Raw genomic sequence first — 13,067 nt, 5'->3', positions numbered from 1 at the left:
CAACCTCCTTCCCTCAGTTAGAGCATTGAAGATGGGTCGAGGCTGGGTCTTCCAACATGACAATGACCGAAGCACACAGCCAGGATAACCAAGGAGTGGCTCTGTAAGAAGCATATCAAGGTTCTGGCGTGGCCTAGCCAGTCTCAGACCTAAACCCAATAGAGAATCTTTGGAGGAGCTCAAAGCCAGAAACCTGACTGATCTAGAGAAGATCTGTGTGGAGGTGGGCCAAAATCCCTCCTGCAGTGTGTGCAAACCTGGTGAAAAACTACAGGAAACGTTTGACCTCTGTAATTGCAAACAAAGGCTACTGTACCAAATATTAACATTGATTTTCTCAGGTGTTCAAATACTTATTTGCAGCTGTATCATACAAATAAATAGTTAAAAAATCATACATTGTGATTTCTGGATTTTTTTTTTTAGATTATGTCTCTCACAGTGGACATGCACCTACGATGACAATTTCAAACCCCTCCATGATTTCTAAGTGGGAGAACTTGCAAAATAGCAGGGTGTTCAAATACTTATTTTCCTCACTGTATATATCCAGAGTGATTAGTCACATGACATTTTCATCTCTATCAATGAGCTTTAAAAAAACACAATAATAAAAAATTACAGAAAAATATGTATATTTAAATTTTGCATTTTATATAATTATCTCCATGTTGTTTGTCTCAGCCCAATTCTAAAATGCTAAAATATTCATGGACTGTCAGATAAAGCCTGAAGACATGAGTCAGTGTGTGGGCTCAAAAATCACAAAACCTTTTTTGTTTCACTATTTATTGTCTCTGTATTTATGATTTCTAGTGTAAATTGCAGCCTTTTTAAGCTTTGGACTCAAAAAGCTTTTAGCCTCTGTGAGTGAGGCACTGTGGTCAAAACAGTGTAATGTGTAATTTAGCAGTGTTTAGTGTTTCCTGACAGTAGGTCCCTCTTCTGCGGAGGATCCTGGGCCCTTATATGCACTTATTTGCCCCTGAGAGGCAAGAAGCTTTTCATCTGTTCAGTTATGCTAACACTAATAATACAGTGAGTCATCAGCTGTTCAAAGACAAGAGGAGGGGTCTTTCTCTCCCTTCTTTTCTAGCATCAACCTCTTCTTTTTCTGTAGTTTTTGTTGTTGTGATTGTTTTACCTTGCCTATTTACGCTGCCAGCACTTGAATAGCCAGGAAATGTTTTACTGACACGCAACAAGGCCATTATTTCCTTACAATTACATCACAAACGTACAACTGCAGTACCTGAAAAGAATAGAAACACAAAGCAGAATGAGAGAGACTGAAAGAAAAAGGATGGGCATGAAAAAAATCGAAGGAACGGAAAGGGTGTTGTCATTGAGAACTGTGTGTACCGATGACCAGCTGTTTGTGTTTGCCGTTTTAATACTCTCAAATATTCAGATATCTTATGAATCATTGTGAAAACAAAGATTTATTCTATTCATCTTCCCACTGGTTACTCATTCCGAGCCATTTTGCATTTGCACAGATGAAGAGAGCAACTCTTTTGCCAGTGTTTATTTTCTGATGCAGCCATTGACCTCAGCAAGCTGAACTGATGCATTTTATTTATCTATTAGCATGTATTAATATTGTTTGTCAGTGGTTGTCATGCCAGCAATAATGGAGGATGTACAGTTACTTTGATTCCCAGAACTCCTGTTTGTTTGTTTCTGATTTCTTGTTTCTGTTCTAATAGATATAACCAAGAATCAGTCAAAAAAAGTGGCTTAAGCTGCATTTTAAATGTATAAACTGTATTATAATAAATAATCTAATATGAAATCAACAGTGACAAATGATGCTCTCAGGCTTTCTTCTGTCATTGTTAAAAAATTCAACTTTTTGTGAAATGTTTTGCTTGAGAATTCTATGTACGTATACATGAAAATACTTGTATGTTCTTGATTTTACATTAAGTGTGGCTTAGGTCCACGTGTATATACTTTTTGATTGCACTGTGATTGATACACCTGGTTTCTCATTCTTTCTCTTTTTCCTTTTCCCTTTATTTCCTTATTATTTATTTGTTTATTTTTTGGGGTAAGGCTAAGGCGTCAGCAGAATCCTGGCCTCTTTGGCAAGATGAGGACATCAGCTTCATCGCGTTTTGTGCCTGAGGACGCAGAAGCCCCCCCTAGCGACCCAGATGAAGATGAGGAAGAAGAACTGCAGCTCCAGATCCCCTAAAGTGTTCGCGTCAGACCTGGGAATGTACGAAAGACTTAAAGATTGCACCCGAGCATTTCACCTTCCCCTTCATTTCATCTCTCAGCTGAATCCAGAAGAGGACAGACACTTCACAACCCTCAGCAGACAGATAAACACAACGATTTTTCAGTAGTCCGTTTTCAACAGCTTGAAAAGTGTGTGCCAGGGCCAATACAGTGCTTTAAACTAAAATCTGCTTGTGTCTCCATCAATATATTGCTGGTTTATAGTCCAAGATGGCACATAGATGATCAATATAAAGATACACATGGTTCATAGACCATTGTCAGACCCAGTTGTTGGAAACCTATGACTTTTGAGGGTCATGCAAGCACTAAAAAGCCCCTTTGATGCTCATAGAATGCACATGGCACAGATCCAAGCCTGAAAAAAGCCAATTGTAACTTGTTCATGTTTTTAAACAGTGATGCCCTGGAAATAAATTGACAAGGTCTGGACTCATCACATTACATTCCCATCTCTTATCTGACCTACAAAAGCACCCATGCGTCCATACAGTACCTCTGTGTTTCTGCTTCATGTACTGTTTACGTGTGTTCCCTGCCTCCTCTTTTTTTTTTTTTTTTCATCACCTGCATTATAATTTTTTCTTGTCACCCTTTCATTTCAATTGTTCCCGTTTGCTCTTCCCATTCATTTTGATTTCTTATTTAATCTTTTGTCAGCCCTCCCACACACCCCCATCCCTTAACGCCAACTCTCACATCAATATTCAAAACAACCCATTCAGAACATGATGATTATGTTTCCTGTGTCTGGGGAACATTTTGTTTCTGCTGTGTTGTTACTGAAGAGGCAGACAACTGCTTAGTTTTTTTGACAGTAGTCCTGTTTTAATTGTCCCAAAGTTTTTCTTGGTGAACAGATAAATGTGTTTCTGTCTTTGCAGTGGAGGTCTTGTTTTATATAGGAAGTAGGGAGGGGGGATCATGGGTAGTTTGTGTTGGGTAGTCGGTTGGTTTCTTATTAAATATATACAAGAATAATTGCTTTCCCCTTTTGCATTTCAACCCGTTGAAAGGGACTGGCGCATTTAACAAATGTTCTGTTAAACAGATTTTTAAGCAATATTATACTGTCTACATCTGCAGTGGGGACCAATACTGACTCATCTTCAACTGGGACATTTGTACTGGTCATATTAAAGTATTTATCAGATGTTTGTTTTTTACCTAAGTGGCCTGTATTACAGTTTTTGTATTTGTTTGTGTTTGTATTTTACCTCTATAAATGTTAAGTGTATATACAGTAAATATTGGCTGTCTGACTGTTATTTAGTGTCAAATGTGTGTGATTTAATCTACATTGAGTTTGATTGTGTGTAAAAGCAGGACGTAAAGGAATAGTTCATCCAAAAATAAAACAAAAATGTCATTTACTCACCCTCATGTCATCCCAAACCTGTGTGACTACCTTTTGTTCTACAAATCTCAGAAGATATTTTGAATCATGTGTTTGTACATGTAATCAAAGTCAGTGGGGTCCAAAATATCGTTCAATGTATGGACATAAAAACATTGAGATATTATTCAAAATGTGTTTTGTGTTTCACATAAGAAGGAATGCATGCATGCATGTTTGGAACAACAATTTTTCAGTGAACTATCACTTTAAAGTCACCATTAATTTAAAATGAACAATTACTTTTTATGGAATATTGCAATTTATTATGAATTATGTATCTATGCCCAATTTTAAAAAATTAATGTGTCCTTGTAATCATTCATCAAAAAAAGCTCACAAGATTAGAAATTGGCAAACAATCCAATCAATTCCAAATGTACAAAATCATCTCCTGGCCTACTTTTTATTTATTTATTTTTATTTGTTTGGTTGAAAAGCCGCTTCACTAAGATGCACCTCACAGTACTAAAGAAAAGACGATTGCAATTTTGTTTCATGCCGACTTTAACTAAAATCTCACAGCTGACTGCACCTTTTTAGGGACGCTGTCTTCATATTATCTTCATAATAATAATCTCTTAAAAGCTTTCTCATACGATTTGAGTATGTATGCCGTGTTCACAATGATAATTAATTACAATGCAGGCAGTGTTATGCTTGAATTGGTCTTTCAGACACGCTTCGACAACCAAAGATGACCCAGGACAGATATCTTTCTTTACATGTCTCTGTGTTCTTAGTGGTTTGTAATGCGTTGCATGCTAAGATTAACTGGTTATTGTTGAGAGGATTCAGATCCTTCAGTCCAACTACACACCAGTTTCGTTTCGTTTTTTAAATGGTTTATTCAGGAGAAAGTGATTGCATAGCTGAGCAGACTCCAAACTAAATTATTTTTACTTTGCAGAAGACATTTACAAACTGCTCTTTGCAGATGCAGTCGGAAGGTCAATGTGCTAGTGCACCGAAGCATTACATGCCAGAAACTAAAGTCCCTAGAGACCTATTATTTTGTGTGTTTAAATATACGTTTAAACTGCATCAGGTTTTGTTCTGCTTCAATGGATATTTTGGCTATTACTGAGGCTTTGAGGAACTTCCTGGGCCATTATAATGATGATAGTGCAGCTTTACTATCCAATGGCCAACATGATGTATCTCTTAATATATTTTATTCCCTATTTTCCCTTTTCTTACCTTGTTTAACTTCTAAAATCTTCACTTAAGCTCATCTCCAGTACCTCTCTGTCTCCTCCACCCATGTATGACAGATGCTGACGGAGTCTTTCCATGCCACTGAAGGAGAAGAGACGAGGTGTTAACTTTTTTGCTACCTAATGTAGTGTGTCCTCAGTTCTACCTGCGCTTATGGTTAATGTAGCAAGTCATAATCTGAAGCAGGCAAAGACTAAAATAACATCCTCACTCTTTCTTGGTCCCTTTAACGGCCTCCAATTATCCACATCTCAAACCTGTCGAGAAATAAGCACTTCTGTGGAAGCGGAATTCAATATTGACATCTGGAGACCTTGAGTGTGACAGCTCAAATGTGTGCATGAGAACGGTATGGTAATATCTATATAGAGATGAACAAGGTTTCCCCAGCGAGTGTCTAGAACACGCTTATAGTACTGCTTTACCACATTGACACTTAGTATAGTCTGTCAGCAGGCTGTGGAGGGAACTGTGCTGAATGTAATGAAATACAGCATGTACATAAACTGTCTTTGTCTAGCTCTGCCCTCCTCCGTGTAATATTTGGTCATACTTCTTTTATGCAATTACCAGAATTAAGAAAATTTAAATCTTAATCTGTGTATTTTAATGCAGCTTTTCTGAAGAAAATGTGAGTGTTGCTTGGGATACTCACTACTGCATTGCTGAGGTGGTTGCTAGTTTATTGCTATGTGGTTGCTAAGGTATTCCGAGGGTTTATGCAGTTGCTAGGTGGCTCCTTATTGACACAAGTCCCACCCCTTGTGTCTATGATATTCATCTCCTACATTATGAGTCTATATGAGATTTTTTTTTTTGCCTGTTTGTGGTATTGCTCGCCAGGTGAAAATTGCAAGTCTGAAAAGTAATACCACTCCTCTCCTCAACAACTGTACTTTCTGAGGTATCTTTCATGACTATAGTAACGGCTAGAGAGGAGACATACTACAGACTAACACAATGTCCAAAACATTTTTTTTCACCATTTACTCAACCTCATGTTCTTCGAACCCTGTATGCCTTATTGAGAAATGTCTCAGTCCATACAGTCAAGGAAGTCAGTGATAACCAAAAATGTTGTTAAGGTTATCAACATTAAACAAAATATCTTCTTTGGGTCCTGCAGAAGAAATTTGTACAAGTTTGGGACGATACAAGAAGCCCAAATGGTGAATAAATGATCATTTTTGGGTGAACTGTCCCTTTAAATGTGAATACTGGAATTCCAGATGCTGAAAAAATCTATTTACAGTCACATTTGCTCTTATGTCATCTCAGTAGAAAATGTCAAGCAAAAGGATATCTCTGTGTGTGGCTGAGAACAATGTGTGTTGAGGAGAAAATGAATGGTAATTTAAGCTTCTAACAATATGAGCCATATTATGTTAAACGTTCAGTGCGTTCTGATTTAGAAATAAACTTTTAAAGTTTTAATTTGCATTTAAAGTTGCAACACTCTTAACAATCCTCCGATTTCCAATTTATTCTGGTCTCCTGGGTTGACTTTATGTGGCATTGCTGAACATATGCTTGCAAAATAACAGCATATTTACAAATACTCTGACTTACTTGAATATCCAGTACTTTTTCTCCAGAGCTAAGGACTGTATTTTTATTTGAATAAAGCAAAGACCCCCTGGCACCTGAGCAAACTGTGAAAATGACAAATTAGACCTTAAAAAATGTGTTATGCCTTTAAGATGCATGCAAATTTACCACCCACAGAAAGTTTTTAAATGTCACCATTTGTCCTTTTCGTGACAGTCCTTATATTAGCTGGTGTCATCTCCACTGAGACTGCACACCTATGGTGAAATCCAGATGTTGTAGTGAAGGCAGCATGCTCACTCACACCCATGACTCATTCACAGGATCATTTCATGAAGGTGTAAGAGTGTTTACATAGTAAAGGTTACATATCAGGGCCTTGAATATATTAAAGCCATCTGTGTTTAAAAGTCAGTGGACTTAAAGAGACAGCAACCTAAAAGTCTATGCAGTGTGACCTAATAGTCAACAATTATTAACTTCAATTAAATTGTCAAATTAGAAGACAATATGTTTTACTAATAAAAATCATATTTCAATTTGTACAACCCAGTAAATGATCGTGCCGCTATTATATACTTTTATTCGATTTTGACAGTAACTACTGCCTGTTTGTCAGTAGCATAGGTTCATCTGATTTCAAGGTAAGTTCTCACTCTCTTCTTTAACACCCCAACCCCAAGCCTCTCCCTCACATATTGTGCTGGAAAGTCATTCGGATGGCCTTTTCTTTCATGTAGCATTGGAAAGTCTGATTCATTCAGAGCATCAGTTTGGACTTTTCCCTCTATGTATTGGAAAGTATGATTCATTCAAGTGAGCAGTTAATTCAGACAGTTCAAGTAAATAAATATTTGAACAAAACAATGATCAACCTATTCAAGTCCATGAACTATAAACTGTATTTTGACTTGGCTAGGGTGCTTTTATCGTATTTACTATAACTGCCCCTGTTCAAATTTGACACGGAGATCATAAATTCAAAACCCCTAATTTCTTTTGTACTAAATGATAATTTTTTTTAATTTATAAAAATGTATTTAATAATCAGTTAAATTTTTAATTTAAATTTTTTTTTCATTTATAGATATATACTGTTTGTTTTTCTTCTCAACACTGGTCAACACCGGTTAGAGGGGAGAAAACATGGTGTTGTTCTGTTTTTAATCTAAGAACTAATTTAGCATGTGCAAAAGATCGACAAAATTAACCCATTGGACATGGGCACAAAAAGCTGCGATTCCATCAGTTTGATTAAAAAATGGATTAATTTTTCCAATTAAAAGGAACTGCTCTTAATTACCGATGCTAGGTGAATACAAGCTCAGAGTGCTGCTATTGTTCTAGGATGCTAATGAGAAAAAGCAAATTCAGATTGCCGAATTGCTTACAAGCCAAGAAGATTAAAGCTAGTAATTAAACTCTTGTCCTCCATATTAGGCAGTTGAGTCCAAACAGCTTTAAACTGTTTTGTGCAGTCCTTCAGGATTGCAATTATCGTTCCATCACTCATTTTATTTTGGGAAAGATAGTCTGTTCCTTTTTCGATGAACGAATAATATTTCTTTATCGTGTCTGTCCCTGTGCTGAGAGAGACAAGCTGAAACAAGTGAACATGACAGGCTCATCAGCTGGAATCTCCATCATAACTCCAACAGTGAGTGTGCAAACCCTTCACTGTGCTGTCAACTTCAAATGACGCACCTGATGCCAACCTTGACAGGCCGGAGAAATAGAAAATAAACAGTTGTTTCTCAGACAACAGAAATTTTGTCCCCCATCTCTTATTTAAATTCCCTTCTCTCCCTTAACTATCGCAGAGCTGTCTTTCCGAGCGAAGACATTTGACAACAGAGAGGCACTTTGTAAGCTTCCACCGGTGCAGACACTATTTCCTCCATATCTCTCCCCAGCACGCCGTGAGAGTTAAGAGATAGCATAGCACCACGTCTGTGGGAGAAAGAGCGAATTAGATAACAGATTCTCAAATATCACTTGTTTGTAAAGCAGAAAGTCTTTTGATATTCATCTCACGGTCAGCTGTCATTTCAGAATGCATGTCTCTGGAGGCTGGTTGGTGTGGGCAGAGTGTATCTAACGCTTGTTTTGCTTGTTTTATATAATGGCTGTTCTCAGGTATCTGTGGTGTATCTGTTATTCTATTACAGCTACACAAGCAATCATGAGAGATAATGGGCAGGATGCTAATAATCCTTACCTTGTTTGCTGAAGTTATCTGGCCAAGCCACAGATTTGCCATGCCACACATCGTTGCTTTAGGCAAACCATAGGAAATGTGTGTTAATGGTTAATGCATGAATTCTGTATAATATATATGTATTTATCTTTACATATGCTTCTCAAATACAAAAGCCTTCAAATATATACTTTAGTAAATTTGTGTATACTTTATTAATATTTTTATTTAACATGGATGCTTTAAATTGCATTAAATTGATTAAAAGTTAACATAAAGACATTTATAATGTTACAAAGATTTCACAATGCTGTTTCACAATGTTCAGTTCTTGGTGAGCATTAACAATTTTTTAAAAAACATTAACAGATCCCCAAACTTTAGAACAGGAATGTGTGTATTGTTAAGATAAGTAGCATTATTATTCCTTGATATAACTGATATGCATCTCTCTCTTGTTATTTTTTATGTAAATATATTTACAGAAATTCAATAATAATAGCTGAAAATTTTGCCTAAAAGTCTAAGTACATGTTTTTGTGATATTGAGTCCCTAAGTCATCCTGAGCTAAGCTTTGAGACTTAGATTTTTTTATTTTAATTTTTTTTTTGCCAAAAAAACATTATATCGATGACATATACTGTATAGACAAAAACATCCAGATAAATGCCTGGTCACAAACTTAAAGGGCACCTAATATGCAAAATACACTTTCACGTGGTGTTTGAACACAAATGTGTATTGGCAGTGTTTGTACACAACCACCCTATAATGATAAAAATCTTTCCACTTCTTTTTTTTAATCCCCATAAATCATAAGCAGTGTCTCAGAACAAGCTGTTCGCAGAATCTGTACAAAGTGATGTCACACAGACCTAATATAAACATGGGGTTTCTTTCCCAGCTGTTTACCTTCACAGACATAACCAGCTGTGTTTATATCTGTTTTTGAAATAACCTTGTGTGTATTTGATAGTTTAAGCGCAATAAGACATGAAAGAGAACTTAGTTTAATACTCACATGCTGTGTGACAGCCGATTTCTGTGCACGTGCTTCGGATATGTGTGCTCAGAAAACCATATATCAAAAGTTTAAACTGATATGGCTTTAAAACGCATGCAAATAAGACATGATAATCAAAACCAAACAGATGTTTTGTTTTGGCGGAGTATCCGAGGCAGAAGCCTGTTCTGAAAAAGGAGGGGGGAACAGCAGCTCGTTCGCATTTAAAGATACATGAATGAAAACAACATGTTTTAAAAAAAATATATATACTGTATATATTTTTCAAAATGTTATAATAAATGATCTATGGGGTATTTTGAGCTGAAACTTCACAGACACATTCTGGGGACACCTGAGACTTATATTACATCTTGTAAAGGGGCATAATATGTGCCCTTTAATATTTCTTAATGCTGGGCTTAAATCAAGACACATTAGCATAAATGTCCTCTATTCTGTACAAACCAGATCTGACTGCACAGTAGTTGTGCTAGATAAGAACTAGTATAACAGTATAATGTGTGCCAAAAGGTTTCTTCTGTAGCCTACCCACAAGCAAGCTACCTTCAGGTGGGACAAATAAATAAATAAATAAAATAAAATAAACGCTGGTTCTTGTTTCATGTCAAATGCCATTTTTGTCAACAGCAGGAGTTTGTGTTGAAACACTGTTCTGGCTGAGAGGACCTGAAGCCATCTTCTGTGCCTCTAAGCCCTTAAGCTCTCTACAAGTCCTCAGGCACTTGTATATAGCACAGGTTTCTTGATGTTTTGAGCCTAGCATAACCTGAGCGAGGATGTTTGAAATGATAGGTTCTGTCACTTAGATGTCTGGGGGTTTGGCTCATGGTGTTCGGTGTGCTTTTTAATAAATATGGCTGACATTTGCATCACGCATGCAAGCTGCATCCAATATGTTTCAGTCTCCATGATGAGCGGAAGCACTCACTTCCAGTAATGATCATGCATGCTTTCAGTAGCATATCATGTGGAGATACCAATCAGACTGTAGGGAATTGTAAACAGCCGTAAGAACACAACTCTCTTCAATGGACCTCATCCACTCACCGGGGCTGCTAATGAGTTAACCATGGCAACCACACTGCTGAGATTATTTCAGAATGACAGTAAAACGAAGACACCTAATAGGTGTGTTTCTAAATTTTCCCTGTCTGCAAAACCAGTTGTCTGATCTCCATGGTGATAATTGCGGGCCGTGTCACCTGACACCTGGTCATTACAGCCCGTGTGGAGCTTGGCACGGTATCGCATTCAATATTGAAGCGACAGAAGATGAGTGTTACCTCTCCCGCTCCCCACCTCACAGCATTAATGACAGCTTTATTGGTTCATTAGGAATTCTGTAACCTGTGCAAGGTAATGGAGTCTAATGGAATACAATCACAGCTCTCTGCAGCTGTAATGAAATCTAACCTCTTGGTGCATGAAGATGCATCGTGACCTTGATATTGTAATTGAAAACAGCTGATACAGATGGAAACACAGACAGAACTGGAAATAAATGAAGAGTATGTATACAGTAAACAATTGCTGAGAAAACAATGCAACCTGATGAATTTAGATTTTTAGGTTCTCTCAACTATTGTCTTAAAAAATTTTCACTATTTTGTTTTATTACGTCAATTTTTTATTTGTTCAAATGCCACTCTCCCGTGAACGCATGTACGACAGAGACAGAGATTACGGCTTATAAAGTTTTAAATATGGATTTTTATGATGGATGGATGCACTTTTTGGGGCTTCAAAATCTCGACCCCCCCCTTTCACTGCCATTATAAAGCTGGGAAGAGCCAGGACATTTTTTAATAAAGCTCCTAATGTTTTTGTCTGAAAGAAATCATTTATACCTAGAATGGCTTGACGGTGAGTAAATCATGGGGTAATTTTCATTTTTGGGTGAACTCTCCCTTTGAAAGTATAGTTCAACACAAAAAATCATCATTTATACACCCTCGTGTCATTCCAAGTTTAAGACTTTGATTAATCTTCGAAACACAAATAAAAATATTTTTTATGAAACCTGAAAGGTTTCTGTCCCTCCATTGAAAGTCCAGGAAACAAAAATTTAGAAGATCCAAAAGGATTATAACAGCATTGTAAAATGAATCCACATGAATTGAGCCATTTAATCCAAGTCTTGTGAAAAGATATGTGATGTGTTCAATGTATGTGTTACAGTCTTTGTTTGGATGTATTGTAAATATAAGCCTAAATTATCTAGCTAATTTGTTCATCATATTAAGCAGTCGTATCTGTTAACAAGACTTGGATTCTTGATACATATGGATTAGTACTGCACTGCATGCTGGGAACTGTTCAGGTTCTTCTCATAGTTGTGGCTACAGTAGTTACTTTTAACAGTGTGCAAGAAGAGCATGAGAGAACATCTCTCATGTTAGAAGAAATTAAAAAAGGTATATGAAAACATGCAGGTTTGTAATTTTCTTTTTTTTTTTGCATTAGCTTAATCATTTCACATTGCCTTCCATTCTCTCTACTGAGATCACGAACTCCTGAGGACAGGGTGAAACTGACAAGTGGAGCTGCTGGAAACTGATTGGTTGTGGAGTGGCTCTGAGTGTCCATTTAGAGACTGTATATGAGAAAATACACTGCAGCCCTTAAGAAAGTGTTAAGGTTTTTCCACCCAGGAGAAGCCATGCATTTAATTTCTTAACTTCCCAACACATTTAGGGGAACCAAAAACAATCAGTCTTAAAATTTAGCTTTGAGTGCAGTAGGCCAATATAAAGAAAGTTCAAAAGAAAAGTTCCTGCTAGCAGATCCTTCAGTGGTTATGAAGGACCCTTTCCATCACTATTGTTTCCATGTGTGAACTTAAAATTCAATTAGGTAATTTTTAAAATCACTTTCATATTTATGATCTGAGATGCATGTCATATTCTGTTTAACAGATAATTAAACTATATCCAGAAGCTAATGGGAGAATCTATTCTGCCCTTCTTGGTTGTTGCTGCCTCACCATCTGTTATATGAAAATGAATGAAATATTAGATTAAATAAATGCAATTCAAATTGTTTCTTATTGCTGGCTTAGGCTTGTGTGGCCCAAAGAAAATGAAGAAAAAAAAAATGCATCTGTCTCTGTGTTTACGTCTAATTTGCACATTAAATGCGCAAGCAAATGGGAGGCAATGCTAATGAAGCTGTAAGACTGTTTCCAAGCTCTGACTAATACTGCCTGTTTGTTAACGTGGAAATTTTGTATTAATGTAACTGAGCGATAATTGTGTTTGTTTACAATATGATAATGTTCTCTATGCCTCATTCAAAGTGACACGGCCAAGTAAAATGATAAAATAAACACAGATATTTTCTTTATTATAAGTATTTGGTAACAGCAGTGTGATTGCTGTAAAATTAAAATCACTAAACAGATCTGTTATGATGACCACAAAACTTTTTTAATAAT

At 36.6% G+C, this 13,067-nt stretch overlaps 1 protein-coding gene across 1 annotated transcript in view; it reads left to right on the top strand.

The window, feature by feature from the left end:
- Window positions 1-3,672, top strand: part of ccdc102a (coiled-coil domain containing 102A) — a 75,752-nt gene extending 72,080 nt beyond the window's left edge. Inside the window, exon 9 of the mRNA XM_058782946.1 lies at window positions 2,059-3,672. Within this exon, the coding sequence (XP_058638929.1) occupies window positions 2,059-2,200 (142 nt within the window). The 3' untranslated portion in view covers window positions 2,201-3,672. The remainder of the gene's footprint in view (window positions 1-2,058) is intronic.
- Window positions 3,673-13,067: the final 9,395 nt, after the last annotated feature.

Source organism: Onychostoma macrolepis, chromosome 07, assembly GCF_012432095.1.
Source record: "Onychostoma macrolepis isolate SWU-2019 chromosome 07, ASM1243209v1, whole genome shotgun sequence".
Taxonomy (NCBI): Eukaryota; Metazoa; Chordata; class Actinopteri; order Cypriniformes; family Cyprinidae; genus Onychostoma; species Onychostoma macrolepis.
This window is presented reverse-complemented; position numbering and strand designations above follow the sequence as displayed.